Below are 27,880 nucleotides of genomic sequence, written 5' to 3' on the forward strand. Positions count from 1 at the left end.
CGACTCACTATCAAAATCATCTCTAATAAAGGTGCAAAAGTAATAAAATTACAAAGAAAAGCTAGATGGTCGACGTCAAACAATGGACATGCCTTCGACTTGATTTCTGCTAAGGATAGCTTCTAATTGGGAAGAGTGAAGACATTTTGTTACGCCAACAGGGCGGCTAACTTTTAAGGGACGGATAATAATTCAAATATTTAAACAAAAAAATAGGTAACCACAGTGTATTGCAATTTTTATTGTTTTTTTCTGTTAATTAAAAAGAAGTATATAAAACTTCATGTAAGAAAAAAAAAATCCGCTTCAGAGAAGAGAACTCTCTAACTTTGGTATGAATAGCCAATGTTCTACGCAACTGCCACACGTCAATCAAGACTAATGGTAGGCTACTCGGGGTTATTTATACGTACTTTGAATTAATTTTTTTTTCTGAAAGAACCGGCCCGAGTACAGGCCCATTGGGCATTTTCTTGAATGCCCATATAGCCAGTTCGCCCGGCCTCCTGTATACTTGGACTTGGCGGCGTGTGCGTAACGTCACAAAACTAGACAAATCGGACAGAAAGGCAAATACCAGCACAGTGCTTGGAGCACTCAAAAGCAGGACAAGACACACAGAAATGCGGCGTCGGAACGAGACAACTGGAGGTCACTCACGAAGGCCGCGGGAAACACATTTGAGACCAAAAGAAAATCTGCTGCCGAGGACAAACGCAGACGGCGAAAAGAAAATCTAAATCGACCACCTGCGGACAATGGTCATGCTTGCCTGAATGTGGCAAAATATGTAGGTCATATCTGGTGCTGCGCAACCACGGGAAATACTGCATTCCTCACTAATCTTCGGACTCCAAGACAAGCCTTATTATTATTATAAAGTAGTCGATAGTCTGTAACAACAATGACCCAAAATTAAATGCATAGATAGGCCAGTGCAGTAAAGGCCGGTAAATATGGTTTGTTTTCGTTTACAAGACGGCGGGTAATATTAATTATTTAATATTTATATTACTAGATCTAGATTCTAATTTAGATTTAGATTCTAGAATATTCTAGATCAAGACGTGAAAGATCTAGAATCTAGACCTATATTGACACTAGATCTATAGATCTAATACACAGAATGGAATTTGGTAATGCTACTAAAGGAAACTATGATTATAATGGTAATTTTAATTTTTAAATTTATAGAATCTAGATCTAGAATCTAGATCTAGGTAGTTCGATAAAAAATTCAAACTCACAATATACTAATAAAACCTATATGGTTGAATAGGGCTTGAAAAAATATTTCCAACCATATTAAATTTATCATTGTATGACAAGTGGAAGGGGAGATATTAATTTTTATTTGAGAGGGGGAAAGTCTTGATTTTTTAGATCCATGTCATTTCTGTTCACTACCGGAAGTTGAATCAAACTGGGAAATAGGTCAAGAGTATTTTTTTGTTTGTGCTGCCAATTTATCTAATTTTGTGACAAGAATGATCCTCAATTTTTTTCTAATTTTGTTTTGAGTTTCTCTTTATTGCATGTAACATTGAATCAATTTTGAATGTATTGATAGGATTAATAATTATTATTTAAAGAAATATAAGTGTACTCTTAATGAATATATAGTAAAACACTATTTGTAATTGAAAAGTACTTATGTTTGTTAAAAATTCATTTTGAAAGATTTAAATCTTGAAAGAGAATTTTTTTTTTATTTATGTGTCTGGTATCTATACTTTTAAAGTATGAATTAATTATTATGCTGAAAATATTATTTAAAAAATTGAAAAGTAATGCTTTGATTTTAAGTAATTTTTGAAGAATGAAGTAAATTATTTTTAAATCTATATCAAATTTGCAACACAAGTTAATGAAGAACATAATTAATATTATGAAAAGAATAGATGCATTCTAAATATTAATACCTAATGCATGATTTTATATAAGAAAATGTCTAGATATTCTATTTTATGGGTTGATTATTAATCAAAATAGATTTTTTTTATTGCAACAAATGTTTGTCGTTGTTTTTTTGGAAATAAAATAGCATATTTACAATCATAACAGACATCAGCAAATCAATCAAATAAAATTAAAATACATTTAAGGAAATGTAAAATAGTATCACAATTAAAGAATAATTATAATCTCAACATCATCCATAATTCCATAATTTTTCTAATAGGCTATGGGTAATCTCACAGATTCTTAGATTATTTGCTGTTGTAAACAATATATTTTCTTTAAGAATAGGCACACCAACATCTTTCAAAGCAGCTTTTATTTCATTTGCCATTTCATTTCTTGCTCATCTGTCCACACTAAATTAATTAATCCATAATAATTTCCCCACATCTTTTTCTTGGTAAACAAAAAGAAAATTTATCTCTTGCTCATTTCTTTTTTAGTGCAAAGATAATGCAAGCGTTGTTGCCATTGACTTTTGTCTTACCATCTAAAAATAGCCATTTTAGCATTTGGTGCTTTTCATGATAATAAATTAAAAAACCTAAGATTCTTTCAGCCCAAGTATTGTGGTGAAGCACATTTTTTTATACATACTAATGGGCCTGATAAATCCCTTTGTAATGAGAAACTCATTAATATGCCCAGTGTAGACTGAGGTATAGTTTGATTTAAAAATTGAGTGGAGTTTACTAACAGTAGAGATATCATGATTTGATAATTAATTTAGAGGACAACTAAAAGCATTAATCTGAGAGTTAAATAGAAACTCTGGTGCATCTAGCAATTTTTAATGCAGTGTAAAGTGTCCTTGATGTTTCACCTAAATGTGAAAAACAAACCTTAGTATTGCCTTTAAAAATGTAATTCAATTTCTTATATTTTTGTATTTAACAATAATAGCTATATAATATTTTAATCAAAAAATCTTAAAATTAATAGTAATAAAATATAATAATAATAATAGTAAAAAAAAATTATAGTGAAATAATAATAACCTAACTAGAGTAGTTGATAATTATATGATGCAAACAAAGCTTAAATTCTATGAACATTACCAATGACTAGTGGTACAAACTTATTTAAAAGATAACTAAGAATTTTTTAAAATTGTATAGATTACATTAAATCATATATTGTATTGAATTGGAATAATTAGAAAATTATTTAACCTTATGTAAAAATAATTAATTTTATATTTAGATTAATCAATTGCTTTTAAAAAGAAATTATTCAAATCATAGATGGTTATAAATAGGGGGCCGATTGAGATGGATTTAAATACGTACTGACAGTGATGGATGTATATATGTTTTAGCAAAGCTCTTGTTTTCATGGATAATTTTGTTTCTGCCAACTTGTCCAAAAATATAGTGTTCAGTGCTGAAAAATGTCAACTATCGATAATTGGTCACATATTTGAGTGAATCGAGAGGACTTCACTCGAAGACGTTTTTCTAATTAAATCTGATTGAAAATATGCTTCTAAGTTATCAATTACGAATCTTTAAGTAATTACCCAGATGAGCCTCTTTTAAAAAGGATGAAACACGGATTATTTCAATTGACAAACATAAAAACAAAAATATGCAGTCATTTGATCTTCATTTTAATAAAAACAAGCCAACACTGGAATAATCGGGACATGCCATTTGAAAATATTAACATTCTAGAGCACATTGAGCACAAATTTTGTACAAAAAAAAAAAAATGTAATTTTACTATGAAATTCAAAATACCAACGTTTATGGACTTATGCAGGTTTTATATGAAAAATGGAATACTACTTCCGGTGTTTATACGCGGATTTCGAACTCACTACTAGATCTATTTCTAGTTAGTTATGTTAATGTTAGACTCTAACTGTTAAGAGTCTTGTCTATATAATAATTAGAAGTATTACTAGTATTAGTATTGTAAATTCTATATTTTTATTATAATAATAGTTACATATTTATATTTATTATGAAATATAATTAATATATTTATATTATAGTAGTCTAAACTCTAATTATAATACCGTAATACGCTCTAAATATAATGATATTAATATTATAATTATAATAATAATCTATACAATTACAAGTATACACAGTAATAAAGTAATCACTGAATAAATCAGTACTGAGACACTGAGTATGCTCAGTTTGTAGATCTATAGAGTCACTATAGACTATACTATATATATAGTAGGGGTGCACCGGATAGTCCCTCCGGCTTCTGCCGAATATCCGGCATTTTTTACTATCCGGTGCTATTCGGCTCCGGTCGGATATCACTACCGGATAGTAAAAAATACACCTATTTAATATGCATAAAGTGGACCTCGTTCCATTACTGTCTGTTATAGAATGTATTAATGCTTATATGAAAACAAAATAATGTGCTTAAAAATAGAGCCATTATGAATATGAACCAAATATCGTTTATTATAAAGACAAGGCATGTTAATAAACTAATATAAATAGAGATGAAACTTTACATCATAAATGCGCTTTACATACAGAGCAGCAATGGCTGGCACTTTTTTCAATTTGTCTTGACCTTTGAGTAAGTTAGTTAGTATCTTAAAATGCTACATTCCTTGACTACGTCATGCTGTCTAGCTGTGTGGGTATATCTCCAGAGGTAGAGATGAACAACTCCCACCCCCTTTTATTTGTTTAGTCCATCACATTGAGTTTATTTATAGGCAGGTAACCACAAGTTAAATACGATGGACGTAGGTTTAATGTCAGCGTATTGACACTATCTAGAGGTCACACCTTTCAAGGGAACTGAGTTTGTTTACTTAGTAGTTAATCTTTATTGGAAGGGGGGGGCTGGACTACAAGAGCCACACCTCTAAGGTAACCAGGTATATTTCCAGATGAACATCTCCCTCCCCCTTTTATTTGTTTAGCCCATCACATTGAGTTCATTGATTGACAGGTGAACCCAAGTCAGATACGATGGACGTAAGCGCTCTCTAGAGGTCACACGAGGGAACTAGGTTTGTTATTGGGGGGTGGACTAGACTTTACATTATAAATTTGTATTACATACGTAGCAGCGATGTCTGGCACCTTTTAAAAGCTTGTCTTGACCTTTGAGTGGTCTAGTAAACATGTAATATTCCTTAATTACGTCACGCTGATAATCTGTCTAGATGTGCGGGTATATCTCCAGATGGTAGAGATGAGCAACCCCCACCTCCATTTGTTTGTTTAGTCCATAACATTGAGTTCACAGATAGCCAGCTGACCACATTAAGCCAGATGTCAATGTGTTGACACTTTCTAGAGGTCACATCTTATGAGGGAACTGAGTTGGTTTACTTGGAGAAGAATTTTTATTAGGGGCGGGACTACAAGCCAAATCTCAATAAGGTTAATCTGGTATGAGTTTGTTTATTATGAGATAGGTTGTCAATCAAGGGTCTGGACCACAAGCCACACAATTTATAATATTGGCCGGGACAATAAGTTGTTTACTTTAAGTCTCAATTAGGAGGCTGGACTACAAGCCAAACAGACACTGACCAGGGGTATCTTTAAAGGGAGGGCTAAAGAGACTGCACACTAAACACTATTGCGTATGCCCAAGAACAAAAATGCGTGATGGTCAACACCATCATCTATATACACTACAGACAAGCCAGATGAGAGATTTCCATTAGTAACTAGTTAAATATATACTCACATATTTTACATTGACCCTCCAACACACAGCCTTTATGGTTGGTGGCCTCGTACATGCTACACAGATTAATTTTTGTTTATAAATACTGTTAAGCTTGAATAAATCAATCAGTAACAGAGTTTAAAACAATAAGGTATATAAAATGAAAAAAATAATACCAACAAATATAGGTATGTTATTTAACAGTTTCGTAAAATGCTCAGCAATACAAGCTATTTACAAGACACTTAGGTATTCGGCTCCGGCTCCGGCCGAATATCAAATTTTACTATCCGGTCATATCCGGCTCCGGCCGGATATCAAAAAGTACTATCCGGTGCACCCCTAATATATAGTATTACTGAGTTGAGTATACTAATTAACTAATTTCCTTTTTTTATTATTATTATTAATTATTATTATTATATTTTTTAAATTTATATATTATTTATATTATAATATACTTTAAATATATATATATAACCTAACCTAATATTTATATAGTCTATAGATCTAGAATCTTTTTTATAGTCTAATTATAATACGCTATAATGATATAATCTATACAAGTATACACAGTAATACACTTATTAAATATATTAGTCTTATTATGACTGTGACCGAAAAAGGAAAATTTTGCAATAAAAATGCTGTAACTTACAAACAATTTGAGTTATTTGCATGAAAACTTCACCAGAAATGCATGATTATGTCCTGATATTTATTTTACTCTCAAACAAGGGATAGACTGACGAAATTTTCTTATTAATTTTTAAAGTGAGGTTACTTGTAAAAAAGAAACGATCGACGAAGAAGTACTTTTTCACATTTCAAAGTCTAGACTACTCTAGTAGACTCTAGATCTAGTCTTGACTTTCATAGTTTCATCATACTTGTAGGGGTACTCACGGGTACTGGGACAGTTCACATACTGTCATAACCAAAATATGAAAATTCAAAGTCGGGTATATGCCTACCCAAAATCGCTTCACTTTAATAGACTTTATGAATTATCCTGTCAGCAGCTGTTCTTAGCAGTTAGGATTATTATCATTATGATATGATTATGGATATCATTATATTATTAAGAGACTTGGAGAGAGAGGCCAGCCCATTCTTTTATGTTATCCAGCCATCTCTTCTTTGGACTGGAGGACCCTTTCTTCCTGCTTCCTCTACTGTACCTTGAAGAATCATGACTTTTGATATTGTCATGTCTTACCATTCACAATATAGATCTATCATGACCAAAAAACAGCTTACTAAACTAGAACTAAATCTAGAACAGAAAATACTAGAATTTAGATCTAGACTAAAATGAAAAAAAATACTAGATATAGATCTGAAAAAAGCTAATTTAGAAAGCAATTTTAATTTTTTTTTAATTTATGATTTTTGTATTGTTGTGTTGTTGTTTTTCTCACTACATATAGGAAGTCTAAAAGATTATCTACTAGCTAATCACAGACAAGATGTTATAAAGATTCTTGAAGCCAGTGATGATGGAGATTATCATAGTCTTACTGTCAAGTAGGTATTGTAGATCAAATTAAGTCTGTGTCTTGCGGTCAAGTAACTAATAATAATGGTAATGTCTTATATTCTGAAGCTAAAGAATGGGTGCATTGTTTCACGTGGCAACGACTATGTAAACCAAGTTACGACTAGAGGTCTATTTCAGTTTTCTTTTCGTTTACTGCACCCATCTTCAGTAAGGGCTTTTGTTTGGGTTTCAAGCATGTGTCCCACTGCCTTTTTGAAAGCTCTCCAACTGTCAAGTAACTAGTGTAAAACAAATTACCTGTGCCTTACTGTCAAGTAACTAGTGCAAAACAAATTATCAGTGTCTTAATGTCAAGTAACTATTGTAAAAATATGACATACATGTGTCTTACTGTCAATTACTATTGTAAAACAAAATCACCTGTGTCATCAAAGGCCATCAGGCCTTCGCAAGCTACAAAACAAACAAAAAAGACAAACAATTAACACAAAATAGGTTTAAGACTTTTTAATTAATTCTACCACTTTAACTATTATTATTTAATCCGTTTGCCAAACCTTTTTTTATAAATACATCTAAATCCTATTAAAAAAAGGACCAATATAACTCTACCATTAAGGTTTCATTGTATTGAATTTAACTATAGCTGAGTATAAATATGATTTAAGATATTGTCAGCAGTATGTTAGGAATGCAGCACATGGCTCATAGTAACGTGACATGTGATCTCATATGTTAGAGTTGGCATACATATTGTCTTTTAAGTTTATGGTATATCAATTAAATGAATTCTCCTCCATCCATAAGGTTTGAAATTTTGGGTTTGTACTGGTTGGACTCATTTAGTTGTTAAGAAAAGCCTTGTAAAAGTATGTGTACCTTCTTTTTTAGATGATATAATTATTCCATTTGTGTTATTCACATTGAATGCTTGAATAAAGTAATTAATCAAGTAATGAATGAATTTGACAAAATGTTTATGAAGTAGCCATTCAAGACTAAAAATAAATCATAACTCCATTTTACAAGAGAATATTATCTTGACATTTAATTTTTTCTTGAAAGCATGCTATTTACATTTGTAGCTATAGTGTTAGCAGTGAGATGAGTAAAGTAACATTTCAAGTCTGTAGCTTTTTCTTGAATATTTCAGCTCCCTAACTCTGTTTGAAGCCAACATGGAGTTCTGTGATTTACTATTGACCCAACCACTTTCTTTCCTGAACATGTTTGACAGAGCACTAGTAGATGCAGAGAACAAATTGAAACAAGATCTAGTCAAAGATGGAAAACAGTCTCAGCTGGTAAAGTGCATATATCTATATACAGTGCTTTTTTTGTAAAATAATAGGTGCTGGTACTCAGTAATGGATTATCTGACTTTTAACTACTAATAAATTAATAATAAACATTAAAATACACTGAAATGTAATAATTTTTCCCCACATTGAAAAAGGTGCCATATGTTGTGTACAGTCAAAAAAAAGGCACTGTCTATATATAATTTAATAACTTCTTACATCTTATAAATTACAGATGTTCCCTCACAGAAGAAAATAATAATAATAATAAATAAATAATAATAAATTAATAATAAACATTAAAATACACTAAAATGTAATAATTTTTCCCCACATTGAAAAAGGTGCCATACCTGTGTGTACAGTCACCAAAAAGACACTGTCTATATATAATTTAATAACTTCTTACATCTTATAAATTACAGATGTTCCCTCACAGAAGAAAATAATTAATGAAATGGTACAAAGTCAGCAAAGCTGATATTGATCTAAAATTGACATGATATGAAAAGAATAAGTGTGTATTTGTGTGTATTTTTATATTAAGTTATATTTAGACTAAATTATGTCTAGGAAACTTGCAAAGCTATTAACAAATATATTTGCTATTGTGTTAAGATGTTTAATATCAATCTGCTTCATGGCCATTGATAAGTGTTATTTTATTCCAAAAATCATTGCACTTTTGATGGTCTAAAGGTGTTGAGATTTTTTAAAAGACACATTTTTTGATGCACTGTAGATATTAAGTAAAAACTTGTTCCTTGTTATTCGAATGTATTTTGAAACCTGATCAATGTGTTTAAAACTAGCTCATTCCATTCACTTCATGAATTGTAATCTAAAATACTAGAGCTGCACAAAAGTTGAACCAAATCTCTCAACTGCCTGTTAAAATGTACGTCAGGGATGTGTTTTTCATTAAAATGTTTTACCTGCACTGTTGTCCAACATATTTTGGTCCAAATCTATTAAGTTACAAAGTAATATCTTGCATGGATGAGTATTATCATTTTAAAATATAGCATTGTTAAGCGCTTAAACCAATAATTTTTTATATCTCTGTCATTGTTGAAATTAACAGATTTGATATAAAAATCTAGTATAAACCAGCCGACTAAAGCCACTATAATGTTTTTAGGAGTTCAACTAACTACACAACTTGTTAATTTGTTTTCAACAACTTACAGATTACTCATATTGCTCTTACAGATAACTCATATTGCTTCAAGCAAACTTATTTATATTATATAATTTGTATTTGTGTCATTTTGTTACTATTTACATATATGGTTACTGCAATCTAGGTATGCCAAGACTTAGTGAATTAGCTATTTGTAATTAGCTATTGTAAAATAATTTTACTAATATTGCTGATGTGCTAACATAAAATTAGTTAATTAATTAGCTGTTACCAAATAGTTGTACTGATGTTGCAGTTGTGTCCTGACACAAAGTTATTTAATAATTTGCAGACTGTCAAGACTAAAGTCCACGTCCGTGTCATGTCACTGCCACTGTGCCCAGAACTTAGTAGAACTACCCTACCTAAAACTGGGGACATAGGAAATTTCCTTTCTGTCACAGGTTAGCTCCTGTTTTGTTACTGAAGTTAATGATCTAATGGACACTTGCAATTTAGTGTGTTATTAGACTCTGCTTTGGAATGTCTAGATACTAGATAAAAAAGTACTGAGTTCCAATCAATGGAATGACTGGATTGGATGGTATTCTTTTTATTATCCATGTCTGATGTGCACCTAACATCTTTAGGTAAGAATAAGGATGGTGGATTTTTGTAATTATCATAGAACCATGTAAACAGATGTACATACAAAGTTACTCTGCACACACGACCTTGTTAAATGCCATTATTGGCTACAAATATGATAGAAACCATCTCTAGATTTCTTCAGGTCATGTTAGTCCAATGAGAGTGAATATATCTACTATTGACTGTATTTCATTCTAATGTAATATTTATTAAGTAAATGGTTTCTCCCATGTAAAATTATCTCCCTTCCTTTGATCTATCTAAAAATTTCCCCAAGTTAGTCTATATATTGTTGTAACCCTGCCTTGCACCAGTGCTTGAGGTGCGCACTAGTGAACGTAAACAGGAAGAGACTAGAACGGAGAGAATAACAGTGCATCAGGGATTGTGAAGAGTCTGAATGTTTGGGAAACTAAGAAGAAGACAGCTTTTGGTGCTGCCTGAAGGTTGTAGTAGGGACCTGGAGCGAAGCGGGGAAGGCTGTCGTTGGTCCACATTCGGGTTAAGTAGCAAAGGGCTGGTATACTTAGTAGTGAGACTCTGAGGAAGCTGAAGGATGAATCATCATGTTATGTGTTTACCCTAGTGAATAAACACAACTATTATTTCCTGTTAAACTGTGTTGAGTTGCATGCCTATTCGTTGAGTGCCTAACCTAGAGTTACAACAACTGGTGTCAGAAGTGGGATTTGGGCAGCTCAACGAAAGGAAAGAATGGCAACGCTTAGGAAGCTAGATGAACTTAGCTGTAAACAGTTAAAAGAGGAGCTCCGAGCCAGGGAGCTGAGGATCTTCTGTGCAAAAGAAAAAATGAGAGCCAGTCTTTGGCAGGCTCTTGTTGATGAAGGGGAGGATCCGGAAATATACCTGTTTGAGGTAGAACCAGATATTGGTGAGGTGCTGAACACCATGCAGAACTGGTTAAGTGAACTTTGTACCTTCCAGGATTCGATGAATCATTCTATGGACAAACTGATACGTAACGTGCAAGGCCAGATCAATCCTATAAGAGAGAGGAGTCTAACATCATTCAACAACAATGAACCGTTGCTCATTCAAGACTGTGGCTGTACTGATAGTTACAAAGAATGCGTCAATCTTAACAAGAAGCACAAAGATGAACAGAAAGAGACAGTCGAAGCAATAGAAGAAGTCTGCTACGCGACTGAAACTTTTGCTGTACCAGCTTTGAGTGCAACAATGACCTGGACGGAGCAGGAAAACTTTGAGCCTGCGTTAGAGCCTGTTATTTTGGACCTTAAGGACCCCTGTCGATCTGCCAGTACCTACGAGGGGAACTTGAATTTTGATTGTTGCATTCAGGTGGTAAGCAACAACTGTACATGCGGTGCTTCACGAAGGGAGTGCAAATGTCAAGAAACCCGTCAACAGGGTCTGAAACCAGTGGACTTCGATACTTCTGTTTTCACCAACGAGAGAGGCTCTGAAGGTGGTCAGAGGAACCCTGCAGCTGATGGACTTTTGCACCTGAAATGTTGTAAAGGTGCCTTACAGACAATTCTCCCTGAGACGGCTGAGGCTGACAGTTTGTTAAACAGCGTGGCTTCATGTGGGTCTACAGCTCTTTCACAAGTCATCCTTAGAAAGGGCCTGATGAAGCGCAGTTCTGAATCAACTGCATTAACAACAACAAGAGCTGTCACTACCACTCGATGTGTCAGGTGGCTGACGCCAGCGACAACCGTCAGGATGGAGAGGCCACGTTTGCGACATCGTGTCGAAAGAAACTTGGTCAACTGGAGAAGGAGAAAACGGCACCTGCAGAGAGCAGTGTGGATAGCTTTGTGGGGAGCACGCTCCATGCAATCTGTGACTCCCACTGACCGACCTCCACCTGCATTGATCAACCGTGAACATATTTCTTTTCGGGACGAAAAGACTAAGGTGGGGGTAGTGTTGTAACCCTGCCTTGCACCAGTGCTTGAGGTGCGCACTAGTGAACGTAAACAGGAAGAGACTAGAACGGAGAGAATAACAGTGCATCAGGGATTGTGAAGAGTCTGAATGTTTGGGAAACTAAGAAGAAGACAGCTTTTGGTGCTGCCTGAAGGTTGTAGTAGGGACCTGGAGCGAAGCGGGGAAGGCTGTCGTTGGTCCACATTCGGGTTAAGTAGCAAAGGGCTGGTATACTTAGTAGTGAGACTCTGAGGAAGCTGAAGGATGAATCATCATGTTATGTGTTTACCCTAGTGAATAAACACAACTATTATTTCCTGTTAAACTGTGTTGAGTTGCATGCCTATTCGTTGAGTGCCTAACCTAGAGTTACAACAACATTTTATGTTTGCAAACATTTGTTCAGTGTATAATGAAACAAAGATCATTTTCATCACTATGAGTCTGTAACAGATTTTTTTTAGTAATTGACACAATAAGTTTGTTTTGTATGAATAACTGACATCCCACAAAAAAAGAACTTCAAAATGTTACAAAAAATTGTGAATATAAATACTTGCTACAAGCTTAATCGTAAGGACATGCACATTCATAAAAGCTGAGTGAATTCATGGGCTAATTACTGAAAATAAAAGTTTCTACAGAATCATTAGAAACCAGAAACACTGTGGTAACTTTTCAACTTCCATCATCAGTTTCCTAGTACACAATGCATCTCTATAGTTTCAGGTGTTGATTTGGTTTTTAATATAAACTCCTGACTTGTAAGTATTACAGTCAAGTCATTTTGCCTTGTTGAAGTAGAAACATGGGAGAGACTTTAAGACCTGCATTCTTTCTGAGAAACTTTAATATATTTGGAAACTTGCTACATTTTGTGTTGTGAATATCGCAAATGGCAGAATCAGAATTGGAAAATCTGGGATTTGGGATTCTTAAATTAAAAAGATAGCACCTTGAGACTCACTGTTTACACTTTTATTAGCACCAATATTTTATCAAGAGTTCCACAACTACAAAAGTTAATTTTTTCTTTACACTATTTGTTATTTACTGAGTTAGATTTTCTCTCTAGTGCTTATAAAATTTCTATATTCTTCATAATACTTCATAATAGGACAGCCCATAAGCTGGTTTGATTTGGGCTATTGATCTAAGCTTAAACTCCTTGAAGTAAGAATTGACTATAAGGCTATGATCATATCTTATAAGTCACAGTAACATATGGTTCTGCAATGATCAACAACTTCAATTTCCAAGTCATCCTTCTAATTGGACACATCAGAATAAAGAAACCCTTGCTTAGGAAAATGAAAATTAGAACAATCCACAAATGCTTAATGAGTGGCTCTAAAGAATGCAAATCAGCATTTTCCAGCTTGCACATTGTATCCACAGGCCACTAGGACTTCTTTCAATATATAAAGTTCATCTGTTTCTGTGGCTCAAAGTTAATGAGGGTATCATGTGGCCAGCACAATGAGCAACCACCTTTACTTTTCCCCAACTAATGTCAGGTACCCATTGAGCTCTTCAATAGAATTTGAACCTGGGACTCCTTTTTTGGAAGCCAAGTGCTTTACCTTTTAAACACCATGTCCCCCATCACAGATATTGTACTAGTTATTTGACCCACCCATCAGTTTTCCATATGAGAATGAAGAAATAGATTATACTTTCTTTATAAACATTTCTTTAAAACTTTCTCACTTCTTTATTTCCCCATGTGAATGTTGTGTTACAGGTACAGTTATTCGAACAACTCTCATACGTGTTCTAGAACATGAAAGAGATTTTCTCTGCTCCAAATGTCGAGCAGTGAACGTTGCCAAGGTGAGTAGTGCTGGGCAGTAGTAAGTCTCTACTCTTTGAGAGCTGACCTTGACTTTTTTAAGGGAATATTTCTCATGGTGCTGTATTTATTTCAGGCAGACTTTGAGCAGTATTACAGTCTTTGTAAACCTAATGTCTGCACTAATGAGGCCTGTGGCAGTAACAGTTTTATCCCATTGGAGGACTCGGGTGAGTTGAAAGGAATATTGTATGCTTTAAAGTTTGCTTAGTGCTATTATCTACTGGTCCTTAGGGCAGCTCATGTAAACTTCATCGTTATGATCAGAGACAGATTGTGTGTTAAGCATACTTATCATTTTCAAATTACGTTTTGCTATAAATAATTTTATATGATGGTTAAGGGTTAAAGGTCTGGGGTGCTGATTTGAAAATCTGGGTGACTACTAGAGTTCTGATTCTTAGTTTCCATATGCCTTCTAACTCTTATGAGTATTTGTGATGGAAGTGGTGATGACATAATTATAATACATGCTTTGAAGCAGAATTTTACTTCCTTGGCCCTAAGACCCTCAAATTCTTAACATAATGATCTAGATGATGCAAAAATAAATTTTCTTAACCTTTCAAGGTTTCAATTCATTCAGGTTTTCAATTCTGCAACACTTTGAAGTTATTTCATTTTTCTTTATAATATGCTAATTAATAAAGCATTTGTAGGCATGTACATCTTGTCGTCAATATTCACTGACCTATATACATTGTCTAATAGCCTCAGGCCCTAGTAAGTGCAGAAACTATCAGGAAATTAAAATTCAGGAGCAAGTACAGCGTTTGTCAATGGGTACGATCCCACGTTCTATGTGGGTAGTTCTGGAAGATGACCTTGTAGATGGCTGTAAGGCAGGAGATGATGTCACTATATGGTCAGTCATTTTTTTTAAATTTCATTATTAATTATTTTTCGTCTGTATTCACCCCTCCATTCTGTGTATTAAAGCCTTGACAGATATACCAATGACAATAAGTGCCAACGATAATTCTCTTCACTGGGTTTCGCTAAGTTATTAAGGTCTTAAATTATGCCATTTGTTATTGTTTTTGTGTTATTTCATGTGTTTGATATTGATGAGTTTGATCTTATGACATTTGACAATATTTCATTTTGTTCCCAGTGGGACAGTTCGTCACAGGTGGAGACCAGCTGTACTTGACGCCAAATGTGACGTGGAAATTGTTCTCTACGCTAACCATATTCTGGTGACCAATGAACAGAGAAACCATGTGATCATTACCCAAGAGCTGGTCAGTATATCATTCTACATCTTAATGGGACTTAATTGCCAACAGAAAATCCCAGTTTCATATCTTGGTCTATATTGAGATTTTGATTCTCTAAGCTCCAGTAGGTAACTGACAGCTATTAGCAATAGATTCACAAAATGGGTACTCCCTATTTCATTTTTTATAGTGACATTTTTGTACTTTGAACATTTATTTTTGCATTGTATTTTTAAATCTATTTACGCTGTTAATGTTTGAACTATTTTAATAATCTTCCTCACAAATAGAAGTTAAAATTTGAAAGAATTTTGTCAACAATTAAGTAAATAGGTTAAATTTGAGCCACAAAGATTAAATGTTCATTCATCCCAGTGGTGCTACAGCACATGGAGGGCCCTGGCCTGATTTAGCACATTCTGATCTATCCTGTGCATAATGTCTCCATGCCCAGACTTATAGCTGTTGTAAATCTTCTCGTGGTCTGCCTTTGGGGCACCTGCCTTTTGTTTTTTGCCAGTGAACAATCTTTGCTCCTCTGTTCTCTGCCATTCTTTTGAAGTGACCTGCCCAACGTAATCTGTTCCTTTTTATTTCCTTCACTATTTTGGGGTCTTCATATAGCTGGTATATTTCTTGGTTGGTGCAAATCCTCCGTCCGGTTTACTCATGTATGGCATCATAAATTTTTCATTGAAAAAATAAATATATGGATTTTTACATTTACCTGATATTATCTTTATGCTTTACCATTTTTTTTTTTTTGTGGTCTCAAAATAATAGCCCTTTGTTAGTTGAACATAACTTTGACATGTTTTTCTTTTTTTTTTCCATCCTGTTTCTTCTAAGAAAGATGAAGTCATTAAATTTTGGGATGAGCACAAGGACAGTCCTTTAAATGGAAGAAACAAGATACTGGCCAGTTTCTGTCCGCAAGTGTATGGTTTATATGTTGTGAAATTGGCAGTCACAGTAGTTCTGGCTGGCGGCGTGCAGGTTAGTCAATGACATGTGAACATGATGGGAACTAAATATTTATACTGGTATTTGCTCTGGTGTGGCTTGTCTTGGAACTAATCAGTTGAAGAAATAAACTTTGCTTTTTTTTTTCACCTGTTTGATCATATGCTAAAGCTTAGGGCCACCACTTGCTTGCCCCCACCCTCCCACATATTGTTTTAAAGAAAAAGCAAAGAATTAAATTTCTTTATGCTGATTACAAAAGGCCATCTGTTTAGATGCTTTAGAAGTTAGCTTGTACTCTTCTGAACCAAAGAGATCATTGCTATCTGTTTGCTTCGATGGGTGGCCAAGAAGGGTGGATTTTTTAATATTTTTTTTTTATGTTGAGTGCTGTATATTATCTAGGATGTAAGGACTTCAAAGAGCATGCACAGGTCATATTTTGGCCAGGTCTAGTCAATCCTTCTAGGAAAGACGAGTAAAGCGTATTTCTAGGAAAACCCAGCTACTTTTGTTTTTATCATGAAAGAGATTAAAACTTTTTTCAGCTGCAGATGCTGGAAAAGAAAGCTTCTTGAAACTCTGTCAGTTAAAAAATTGCACAAGAAATTTAAAGTTCATTTGTATGAAAAACATCAAAGGGAATTTAAAAATATATATTTTTTAATTATGAGTTCTCAAAGAAAACCTAACTCTTTCAATCTTGTTTGTTTGCATCTTTTCATGTATTTTAGGTCTAGTTCTTAGAAACCTTTGTTTTTATAACTATTTTCAGAGGGTTGATGATGTTGGCTCTAAAGTCAGAGGAGAGATTCACATGCTGCTTGTTGGGGATCCAGGTTAGTTTTAAAACTGAACATATTGCAATGTTATGCTAAGAAAATAAAGAGTCAGAACTTACGTGTATTACTGACCAACTTACCTGTATTACTGACCAACTTACCTGTAGTACTGACCAACTTACCTGTAGTACTGACCAGACATTTTGATGAGACATTACAGCAAGTTGCAACCATTAATGTATGACTTTTTAAAATACATATCCCTCGCAGTCTTTATCAGCCCTCATTAAAAAATCTTGTGGTGTTTGGTTGCTGAAGGGGGGGGGGGGGGGGACAAATACTTGAGCGTTTGCCTGCTGTTTTGAAAGCTTCAAGTTCATGCCCTGGTGGAGAATTTAGTCAAACTTTTTTTTCTTTCAAGGCACAGGAAAATCTCAATTCCTAAAATACGCCTCCAAAATCAGGCCAAGGTCAGTTTTGACTACTGGAATAGGAAGTACCAGTGCTGGGTTAACAGTAACTGCTGTTAAGGTAAATATACTGAAATTTTGCAAGGTGGTTCTAATAAAACCAGAATTTTTTTTTAATTTTTTTTTACATTTATTTCATGCCATCTCTTCAGTTATAAATATCTTTTATTGTTTTTATATTAGCACCATTGTTATTTTATTTTTTTAATACACTTTTTATGTGAAAATTATTGATTGATTTTGATACAGTTTTGTTGAATTATACAGATGCAAGTATTATTATAACAGAATCTAAACAACTATTCTTATCATTTTATTCCATTGTTCCCCTGTTTGAAAATACTTTATTTTTCATATTCAGTTGTCCTATTCACCTGACATAAATGTGTCCACTTGGCAAGCAACATAATATGGTTCAACCATTTACTAAAGATAGATTCTACATCTGATGTATCATTATTGAACTTGTCAGCTTTCATCTATGCCTTGATTCCCGTGGAATCTTTCAGTTTTTTCTCTCATTACATTTTTGGCTCTGTTGAGATTTTAGATTTTTCTCTCATTAATTTTTTGGCTCTGTTGAGATTTTAGATTTTTCCCATTTACTTAGCTGCATTGAATGAAGGAATCTGATGTTAAAGTGCTTCCCAAATGAAAAGTCATTATGCTAAATCAGGGTGAAGACTTGAATAATTTGATTTTTGGACATTCCCTAGGCCATCTTAGTTGGGTACCTGACATTAATTGGAGATAGTAAAGGCACTTGATTGGGGCGTAGTGGCTGAGTGGTTTAGTGCTTAACTTCTGAACCTGAGATCCTGGGTTCAAATCTCGGTGAATACTGGGATTTTGAATTTTGGGATGTTTGGGCGCCCCAAGTCCACCCAACTCTAATGGGTACCTGACTTAAGTTGGGGAAAGTCAAGGTGGTTGGTTGTTGTGCTTGCCACATGACACCCTACTCCTTAACCATTGACCAAAGAAACAGATGACCTTAACATCATCTGCCCTATAGATCGCAAGGGTCTGAAAGAGGAACTTTATTTTACTCTTAAAGGCACTTGGTTGTTGTGCTAGCCACATAGAACCCTCATTAACCGTCAGCCATGGATATCAAGGTCTTAAATAAGAAGTTATCCCTTTTTTTTTTTAACAGAATTGTTTTAATTAAGTATGGACATGTTTATACAGGATGGCGGGGAGTGGCAGCTGGAGGCTGGGGCCCTTGTATTGGCTGACGGGGGTCTGTGCTGCATCGATGAGTTCAACTCCATCAAAGAACATGACAAGGCCAGTATCCACGAGGCAATGGAACAGCAGACCATCAGTGTGGCCAAGGTCAGTCAGGGTTTTTGGTAAATGTTATGTGCTTTCTACATATTGTAGTAGGTGAGTGTGATACCAATGCCTCTGTGATTTTCATAATTAAGTTTATCATATCAGGGTAATGTTTTCTTTTGATTTTTAAGATACCGTATACATTTAAAATACATCTCTTTTAAAAATAAAATACAGATTAGAGAAAAAAATGAGAAAGGAATGAAACAAATGAAAATATAAAAAATAAAAATTTTATAAATTTAAAAGAGAAAAATTACATAACTTATCAATACTTTCCTACATAACTTATATCAATACTTCTCTACATAACTTATCAATATTTCCCTATTCTATACACTGAATACATTAGTCATTTGAAGATTTTATCTCAATTTCTGAAAAATCCGCCCTCCCTTTTTTTTTTTAAAAAAAAAGAATAACTCAAAGAAAAATTTGGATGCACAAAAGCAACACTGAAGAATACTTGTAATATTTCTTTATAGAAATGTATAGAATACAATTATTCTTATGGCTGACATTGTTCTTTATGATTGTACACATTACCTTCTATTAGGCAGGACTGGTTTGTAAACTGAACACAAGAACAACCATCTTGGCTGCGACCAACCCGAAGGGACATTATGATCCAAACGAGGTATGCCGCCACCTCAATTTTACTAGCTTGCCAAAATAGTTTCTAGTCGAAAAACTTTCTATCTTTGGTCAATTATATGTGTAAGTGATAGGCATAAACCACTTCGCAAGTACATAACTGAGAGGTCTCGACTTGAAATCCTGATGCAGACCAGAAATTGTAAATTTGAGATTTGACTCGAGTTGAGCTGTATTTGCTGGGTGCCAAATGCAAGAGAGAGAGAGAGAGATACATAAATATATGAAAGAGTACTATTCAAAAGCAATTATAATACATTTTCATGCAAAATGTCTATAATCTTAAATGAGATTCAACATTAAAAATAAATACACTTGATTGACAGTAAACTAAAACAGCTCCTGGCAATGCAGCTAAGCTTTAAATATTTTTTTTCTTGACTCAGGTGTAGTAAATGACTAATAACTGAGACTGATGATTCACTTATTATTTAGAGAAAATTACAAAACTTAGAAAGACACAAAGATAAAGGCACATTCCTCGCTAGGACAAATGCTCCTTCTTCCCTAGTGCTATTAGAGCTGCATGACTAAATGCATGACGCGTATGATGTAATTATCTTCTTTTTTTGGCATAACATCTGTATTATATAAGATAAGATAAGAAATTTGTATTACAAATTGTTTCAACATTATCTCATTTGACACTTTGAGGTGACAGGTCAACAAAAGGGTTCTTTGTTGTGTTTTTTTTCAGTCCCTGTGTGTTAACATTGCTCTGGCCAGCCCACTGTTGTCCAGGTTTGACCTAGTTCTGGTTTTGTTGGACACTCACAACAACCACTGGGACCGTGTGGTGTCCACTTTCATATTGCAAGGAAAGCATCCAATGGGTTAGTTTCACAAGTAATTGTTTTAAAAAAATATTTTTCACTGTGTGCAAAATGGGAAAGAATGAATGAAAGTCTAAAGTTCAAATACTGGTGAAGACTTAAGATTGGATGACTTGTCTACAAGGTCATATTTGGGGGAAAGCAGGTGGGCCTACTGCCCCGGGGATTCCACAAGAGAAAGGGGCCCCAACTATAGAGATATAAAAACATGTCCAAATTTCCATGGGTCAGCAACTTTTTACATTTTTTGTCTGAGGCTTTTTTTTAAATATTTTTTTTTCGCATTTTTCTCGACAATACTTTAAATTTTATGGTTGGCAACACTGTTGTGATTAAGAAGTGTTCTCTAGTAGTGCGCTCTGTATTTACTGTAGTGCGTCAACCCAGGGTCTTAACCTCTACAAGCTCAAAAATATACATTTATTTTGACTCAAATATACATCTAAATATTTGTTTCTAAACTATGGTATGCTTTTAGAAATAAATAGTATTATTAATAAGGGGATTTTTATTAAAGCTTTCAAAAAGTGTAGGGGCCTCCACAAAAATCTTACCCTGGGGTCTCCACATACTCAAATGTACCTAACTTTTAATCAGAAGAGGAAGGTGGTTGTTGACTTTGCTGTCCAAATCAAGTTTAATACCCTTGTTATAGTTGCTCAGACAGTTTTGTTGTTTCTTTACCTTTTTAAAAAAAACAGAATTCATAAAGGATCTCTTGATGGACATTTCATATGTAAGACTTCAATGAAAAACAAAACAGTTTGAAGCGTGAATGAAATGGTTTGTAATACTTTTGTGTGAAAAACTAATTGTGATATGTCTGTTTTCATTTCTCAGACTGTGGTGATGCCAGTGATATGTGGCCCATGGATAAGATGCAAGCCTATCTGACTCTGATTAAATCTATTAACCCCCAGCTCACTCCAGAATCTAGCCGGTAGACCAAATTCATTTAGTTAGTCTCAAAACCTATTCGACCATTTACGTCTATAATCAGCACATAGGAAAATAAATGGCATTAAAAAAAACAAGAGACTTGGTTGAAACTTTTTTTTGTGTCTGTCTGTCACAGTGTGCTTCAAGCTTATTATCGAGCCCAGAGAGCAGCTGATGACAGAAATGCTGCTAGAACAACCATGAGGCTGCTGCAGAGCATGATACGCCTGGCTCAAGGTAGTTTAACTTTCAGGTTATTCTTTGGTGTTGGAAGTGTTTTTGTTATATTTTTACTAAAGAGAAAGCAATTTATGGATGTTTTAACCAAGGAAACTTTTTTTTCTTTATTCAAAATAGAACTGAAGATTTTGAGTTGTTAGTGTTTTAGATTTACATATGTCAGAAATAATTTTAAAAAATTTTTTATCCAATGTTAGTTTTCTATAATCAAGCAGGTCCATATGTCCATGATGGCTAATATATTTTGTACCTTTTTTTTTTTTTTGCCTTACAAATTGTAATTTCTTTATTGCTTTAAATAAAAGTACAATTCATCAATTTCCTTGGTTACTACTGGTATGTGTTTATAATGGCCTGCTTAGAGTAGCTCATAGATTCTAGTCACACCAAATCATGTTCTCTTTCACATTGGCCATATTCTTTGTTTAGTAGTTGTCTACTTTGACTGTGTCTTCATCAGCTCATGCCAGACTCATGTTCAGAGAGACAGTGACTGTGCAGGATGCTGTTGTGGCTGTCACCTTAATGGAGTCAAGTATGCAGGTCAGTGTTTCATGCAGTCATTCTTTTAAGGGCAAAGTCATTCTTTACCAATAGAACTTTGTTTTTTCTTCAATGCGAGAAAAAAAAGACATTGTTTTAATTTTCACTAAATTATCTTGTGAGGTTTTAGGGTTGTTGTTTTCTTTAAGCTTTATTGTTTTAATTGTGTTTTACTTTTCTGCAAGCTATAATTTTTTATCGTAATCTTTTTGTTAGTCCTGCAAATGTTACTTTTTTTTATCAAAAATCTATTAAGAGTAATGATAAATAATTTTAAAATATAGGAAATACCTGTAATATTGTCTTATACTTTCTTAAATTTGTAATCCACCTTTATGTCAACATTTGAAACTCTTACTCGGATTTTAATGAAAAATAGTTTGACTTCATTAAAGCAGTTCTTGAAAGTACATGGTGAGGAATGAAAGGTCATTGCTTTTTCTTAGGACAGCTCAGTTTAGCTTTCTTAAAACCGATTTGTAATCTATGTTTTTATTAAAATACCCATATGTTGAGACTTTAACTTGCCTTTGACTGAAGACTGTATTGCATCACTTCATTCCCAGGGTGCTGCATTATTGGGAGGTGTAAACATTCTCCATACAGCCTTCCCAGAAGATGCAGACACAGAGTATTTGGTGCAGGGTAAGTGTGACCTAGTTTTGTTGTTAATTATTTTCTAAGCAATGTCCCATCATGCATCTTTAAATTCCTCTCAGCTGTTGATGGTTCTCTACATATGAGTCTAGTGACTTCTTCTTCTAGCCAGCTTTTTGCTTCTGAGCTGTGAGCTCTTTTGCAGACTGTGCCAAAGAAAAATAGAGTTCTGTTTTCTTCAGTTGTTCTGCACTGCTGTACAGGCGAGTCTACTGACACATTTTGACTAAACTTTGAATTGGTCATAAACGTCTAGTGAAACTTTCTAATCAAACTTTGTAATGTGCATTGGAGTCTAGTGAAACTTTCTAATCAAACATTGTAATGTGCATTGGAGTCTAGTGAAACTTTCTAATCAGACATTGTAATGTGCATTGGAGTCTAGTGAAACTTTCTAATCAAACATTGTAATGTGCATTGGAGTCTAGTGAAACTTTCTAATCAGACATTGTAATGTGCATTGGAGTCTAGTGAAACTTTCTAATCAGACATTGTAATGTGCATTGGAGTCTAGTGAAACTTTCTAATCAAACATTGTAATGTGCATTGGAGTCTAGTGAAACTTTCTAATCAAACATTGTAATGTGCATTGGAGTCTAGTGAAACTTTCTAATCAAACATTGTAATGTGCATTGGAGTCTAGTGAAATATTCTGATCCAACTAGGCTTTTTAAATAGAAGTATAGAAAAACATTCTGTTTAAACTTTGTTTAGCTCATAAAGTCTAGTAAAAAAAAATCTTTTCAAATTTTGTCTAGTGTATAGGAGTCTAGTGAAACATTATTATCAAACTGTGCTTTTCAAATAGAAGTACGTCTTCTGAGAGCTTACTTTCTAGGATAAGACTAGAAGGCCAGCCACAGAACTCCTGTCAATATAATTCACTTCTCTTAAGTTTTCAGAAACTTATAGACAGAAGCCATTTGTTTTCTATAATATATGGCATATATAATGTAAGGTTACTGGTTGGTTAGTTTGTGTATATATATTCTTGCTAATGTAAAGCAAGCTAAATCAGACACAAAAGCTTTTAATTTTTTAAAATTGTAATAAGCTTTTCATGGCCACTATTGGGTTGGACAGCCATGTGTTGAAAATAACTTTGTGCTCATCTGAAATCTTGGAGTCCTTCCAAGTCTTTGTCTTTCATTTATTAATATGCTATCGTCTTTTTTTTGTTTTTGTTTCATGGAATTAAATCTATTCCATTTTTTTTTATATCTCAGCTGAACTGATTCTAAAAAGACTAGGTTTGGAGGACATCTTACAACTAGAGCTTCAGAGTCAGAATAAAATGAAGGAACAAAGACAGAGAAAACAAAAAGAACTGAAGGCATTAGAAAAAATAAATCCAGTGAAGAATATACAGCGCATCACTTCACAGGAGGCCATGCATGGTCCAACTAATGCTGACTTGTCTCCTCAACAGGATGCCACTGGCAAAAAACTGCCGTCACATAACCAATTTCATGTACCGCCTTCAGCCAGTGTTGAGTCCAATCAGATTGTATCATCTGTCCAAATCCAACATGATCTTGCTGTCCAGGAAACAGATGCCAACTCCCCATCACATTGTCCAGACATCAACTTCAACTCTGAGTCTTTTATACAGAGTACACCTTGTCAACCAGATCAACCCAGAGCAAACCTAGATCTCTCAAGTATCCAAGGGAGGACAGAATCCATAAAAACCCAGCAGGTTGGAACCCAGCTTCACACCAACCGTGTAACCATCCAGGATTACAGAGGAAACAAGTATGGGGCCAGCCATTTGTTTGCTGTCAACCAAGAGGATGACTGGTTGAATGACCTCTCTCTTGAGGAGGAGCTAGCACACGATACGTCAGATGCTTCGTTCCTGACAAACTTGTTGAACAACAAAAGTCAGTTTCATAATGATAAACAAAATGTTGGCATAACATCTCAGCTTACAACATCAACACAGCCTGTTGGAAGTGTAGCAATAACAAAAGATGCTGCTACAATAGGTGCAGTGATAAAAGAAAGAATTCAGTTTATGGAAGGTCGTGAAAAATTAAAGCAGCAAGTTGACCAAGAGGAAATGAACTTGTTAACAACTAAAAACCCAAATAAACTCACCTACACAAAAACAAATTCTAACTGTATCAAAAAGTTAAACAAAAAGAAGTTGAAAAAGAAAAAAAAGATTGTTAAAGGAAAAACAAAAGACAATTTGGCAAGGAAATCCAAAATTAAAAGAAATTGTCTTGACGATAGCAATGAAGTCACAGGAAATAGTTCTTGTGACTTAGAGAAGGATGATGGGATGCAGACAGCAGAAGACAAAGATGTATGTCCTGCTAAGCCAAAAAGTTTGTATGAGGACAGTGATGGTTGTAAGAGCACTGAACCTAAAACAAAACAATCCACTAGGAAAAGGAAAAAGTCTGATACCAGTGAATGTGATGATTTTGAAAGTGTGCACCTTGCAGAGAGTTGTTCTAAGGAGATCAGCTCTTGTGGAAACAAGATGAAAACTTCTGACACTAGAATTAAGACAAGAAAAGTGAAACAACAAAATGATAAGAAAAGAAGGAAACAAATGGTGGCTGTTGAATCTTGTTCTATCCATGAAGTTGAAAGCGTTGGGACCCAGCCTGAGTCTAGAACAAAAAACTTTGCTCAAAAGATTTCTTCATCAACTCTAAGTAAACTCTTGAAGTTTTCATTCAGTTCTGATACTGACCAGGACATGTCAGTACAAACCCAGGGGTCAGTTGATGATGGCTTACCTAAAAACTGTGAACAGCCAACTCCTCTGCCTGTCAATTGTGGAAGAAAGGCATCTGCCAAATTGCAGTCTCCCCTTATTCAAAGCAGTGACAGCAAAAGATCACCAGATAATCAAAACTCTCAGAAAGACTGTAGACCAATTTCCAAAGAAAGCACAAAGGCTTTCTTGACTTCTTCAAAGGTAATGTCTAAATCACCTCCATTGCTTTCCTCAGGGGAATACAACTCTGCTAGTTCCATGCAAGGTCTCAATGTCACAGATGGTCGTCCATCTTCTGATGAAATTCACATGAACGTAAATCCTGTTGCCAAACTTGCTCAATCAGGAAGCAGTTTTCTAGTTGCAGTACAAAGTAGATGTAGCAAGAATGATGTCGACGAGGAAAGCAGATCAACTCAAGTCAAGGGCACTGCCAAGCAACAAACCTCTGAATCAAGCCTCAGTGGGCTAAGTAGTGAAAACAATGTTGAGACCAGTCAGACCAAAGGGACACCAGAATTTCTGTGCAGGTTCAAATTTGAGAAGAAAACTCACAAATCTGTTCATTCTAACATGTCCAGTGCAGTTGTTTCTGACCATCCTTTAAACATTGCCACTCAAGCAAAAATAAAGAGTAAAAATAAATATTCAACTGACCTACAAACTTCATTGTCTAAGATTGAAAAAAACTGGACTTCTTTAATGGACAAAGGTCAGTCCAGAAAATGTATTTATGGTAACCTGGAACTTGACAATGAGGGTCAAAATGGCCACACGTCTCATCTCAGCCCTGGAGAAAAGACTTGCCTTGAAAGTAAAGAAGAATACAAGCTTCAAACATTTCATCTACCTGAGTCACTGACCGATGACTTGGACAGTATTTTAGATGAACAAAATGACCATTGGTCTCATTATTTCCCCACTACTACTACTACTAATACTGCTTCTGACCAGTTTAGACCTTTGGTCACAGGATTAACAAACTTTGCAACCTCCTCTGAAGTTAGCTGTGACAGCACTCAGCCATTGAGGGACAATATCTCACTAACCAGGACAGCAGAGTTGGCCCCTGTAGCAAATGCACTGATCAACATCAACCAACATGATGTAAAAACACCAACGCACAACAATCATCAAGTCGCTGATACACAGAACAGCATAGACTGGAGTGATATTAACCTGAGTCCTAATCTCAGTCTTACAGTAGAAGATAGTAACGATACACAAAGCAGCATAAATCCCAGTCTTTGCAATGACAGTCTTCCTGTTCCTGATAATTTTTTATCTCAGTACAGGGAAGCCATCAGGGCCACCCCATCCCAGCTAAGCTGTGCCAGCCCATACCAGCTAAGCAGTGCCTCATTGTTTAGTGCAGCACATTCCATTCAAACTTCCCAGTGCAGCCAAACTGCCATAAGTTCTACACCTCAGTCGAGTATAACCCCTAGGACTACTTCACCCCAGTCCCACAATGCCCCGGTGTCTCTTTCTCACCAGAAGGTCAAATTCAAACAGTTCACTTTCACCAAGCTCAAAGAGTCAAGCCATAAAACATCAGCGGAGCCATCGCTGGACAGTCAAAGATCAAAAGTGAGCCAGGTTATCAGGGAGACTCCCCTGTCATCTTGCTTGACCTCCCGTCAGAACAAAACAGACAACCAATTCCAAAAAGAACATTCTTCATCCCTGTACAGTGTATCTTTGAACAGCTCACTCAGCCGTACATCTGATCGCACGAGGTCTGGTTCTACCATTCAACCTTCACAACGTAAAGCAGCTTCTGGTCCCAACAACTGGGCAAAAGCTATTTCTAAAACTCCTTCAATATTTTCATCACAAGATGATATGTTTGATGATGACATAGACCAATTATTAAACTCGGACTTGTGATGACCTAAACATCATGGTACCAGTATGCGCTCTGGAGTGTTGACTTGATGGTCTGTTTTAAAACCCTGCCTGCTGTCAGCCCTTGCCATCTTGCGGGACCTTTTGGGCTGGCATGCAATAATCTTCAATTCTGAAGGAATATCCAAAACTTGTCAAACAATTAAAAAAATATGATGAACACCGCCTTATATATTCAATGCCCCACACACCAAAATTTCAAACTCATTACCTTCTTTTCCGATTTTGATCCTTACCAAATTTTTACTTTCACTTTGAACTTATTGAAAATTTCAAATCTTTTTCTTCATGAATAAAAAAAATTGTTGTAAATTATGTAAACAGTCCAACAAGAGCTCAAGTAGAAGTTGATCATCATCATCATCAAACTCCATTTGAGTGAGGGCTTGAGAGGCTTAAATCCTCTCTTGCAAAAGCCCTGGACAGAAACCCTGTATAGAAGTTGATAGGCCATGACTTGGCTGGGCTATGATAAGTGCACTAAGCTAGATAGCAGGCCCTGACTTGGCTGAGCTGGAAAACATCAAGCTTACTTATCAATTTAAAAATTTTAAACATAGATAATTAAAAATGTTTCTATCCAATCAATAAAGATCTAATACAATTTATTAACAATGATGAAAATTATG

General features: G+C 34.8%; 1 protein-coding gene across 3 annotated transcripts; it reads left to right on the top strand.

Annotated features, from left to right (window-relative positions):
* Positions 1-1,008: 1,008 nt before the first annotated feature.
* LOC106073959 (DNA helicase MCM9-like) lies at positions 1,009-27,411 on the top strand. Of its 3 annotated transcripts, none has more exons than XM_056044634.1 (19): positions 1,009-1,169; positions 7,056-7,152; positions 8,280-8,430; positions 9,903-10,014; positions 13,863-13,951; positions 14,047-14,140; positions 14,682-14,835; positions 15,085-15,214; positions 16,040-16,186; positions 16,929-16,992; positions 17,357-17,466; positions 18,597-18,743; positions 19,300-19,380; positions 20,095-20,230; positions 21,071-21,170; positions 21,306-21,406; positions 21,870-21,952; positions 22,519-22,597; positions 23,836-27,411. In XM_056044634.1, exons 1-19 carry the CDS (start codon positions 1,127-1,129, stop codon positions 27,231-27,233), a joined length of 5,316 nt encoding a protein of 1,771 aa, XP_055900609.1. In that variant the 5' UTR covers positions 1,009-1,126; the 3' UTR covers positions 27,234-27,411. The 3 variants fall into 3 exon arrangements, with proteins under 3 accessions (XP_055900609.1, XP_055900610.1, XP_055900608.1); XM_056044635.1 differs by having other exon boundaries at positions 1,070-1,136; XM_056044633.1 differs by lacking the exon at positions 1,009-1,169 and adding an exon at positions 3,665-3,798.
* Positions 27,412-27,880: the final 469 nt, after the last annotated feature.

This window comes from Biomphalaria glabrata, chromosome 10, assembly GCF_947242115.1.
Source record: "Biomphalaria glabrata chromosome 10, xgBioGlab47.1, whole genome shotgun sequence".
Taxonomy (NCBI): domain Eukaryota; kingdom Metazoa; phylum Mollusca; class Gastropoda; family Planorbidae; genus Biomphalaria; species Biomphalaria glabrata.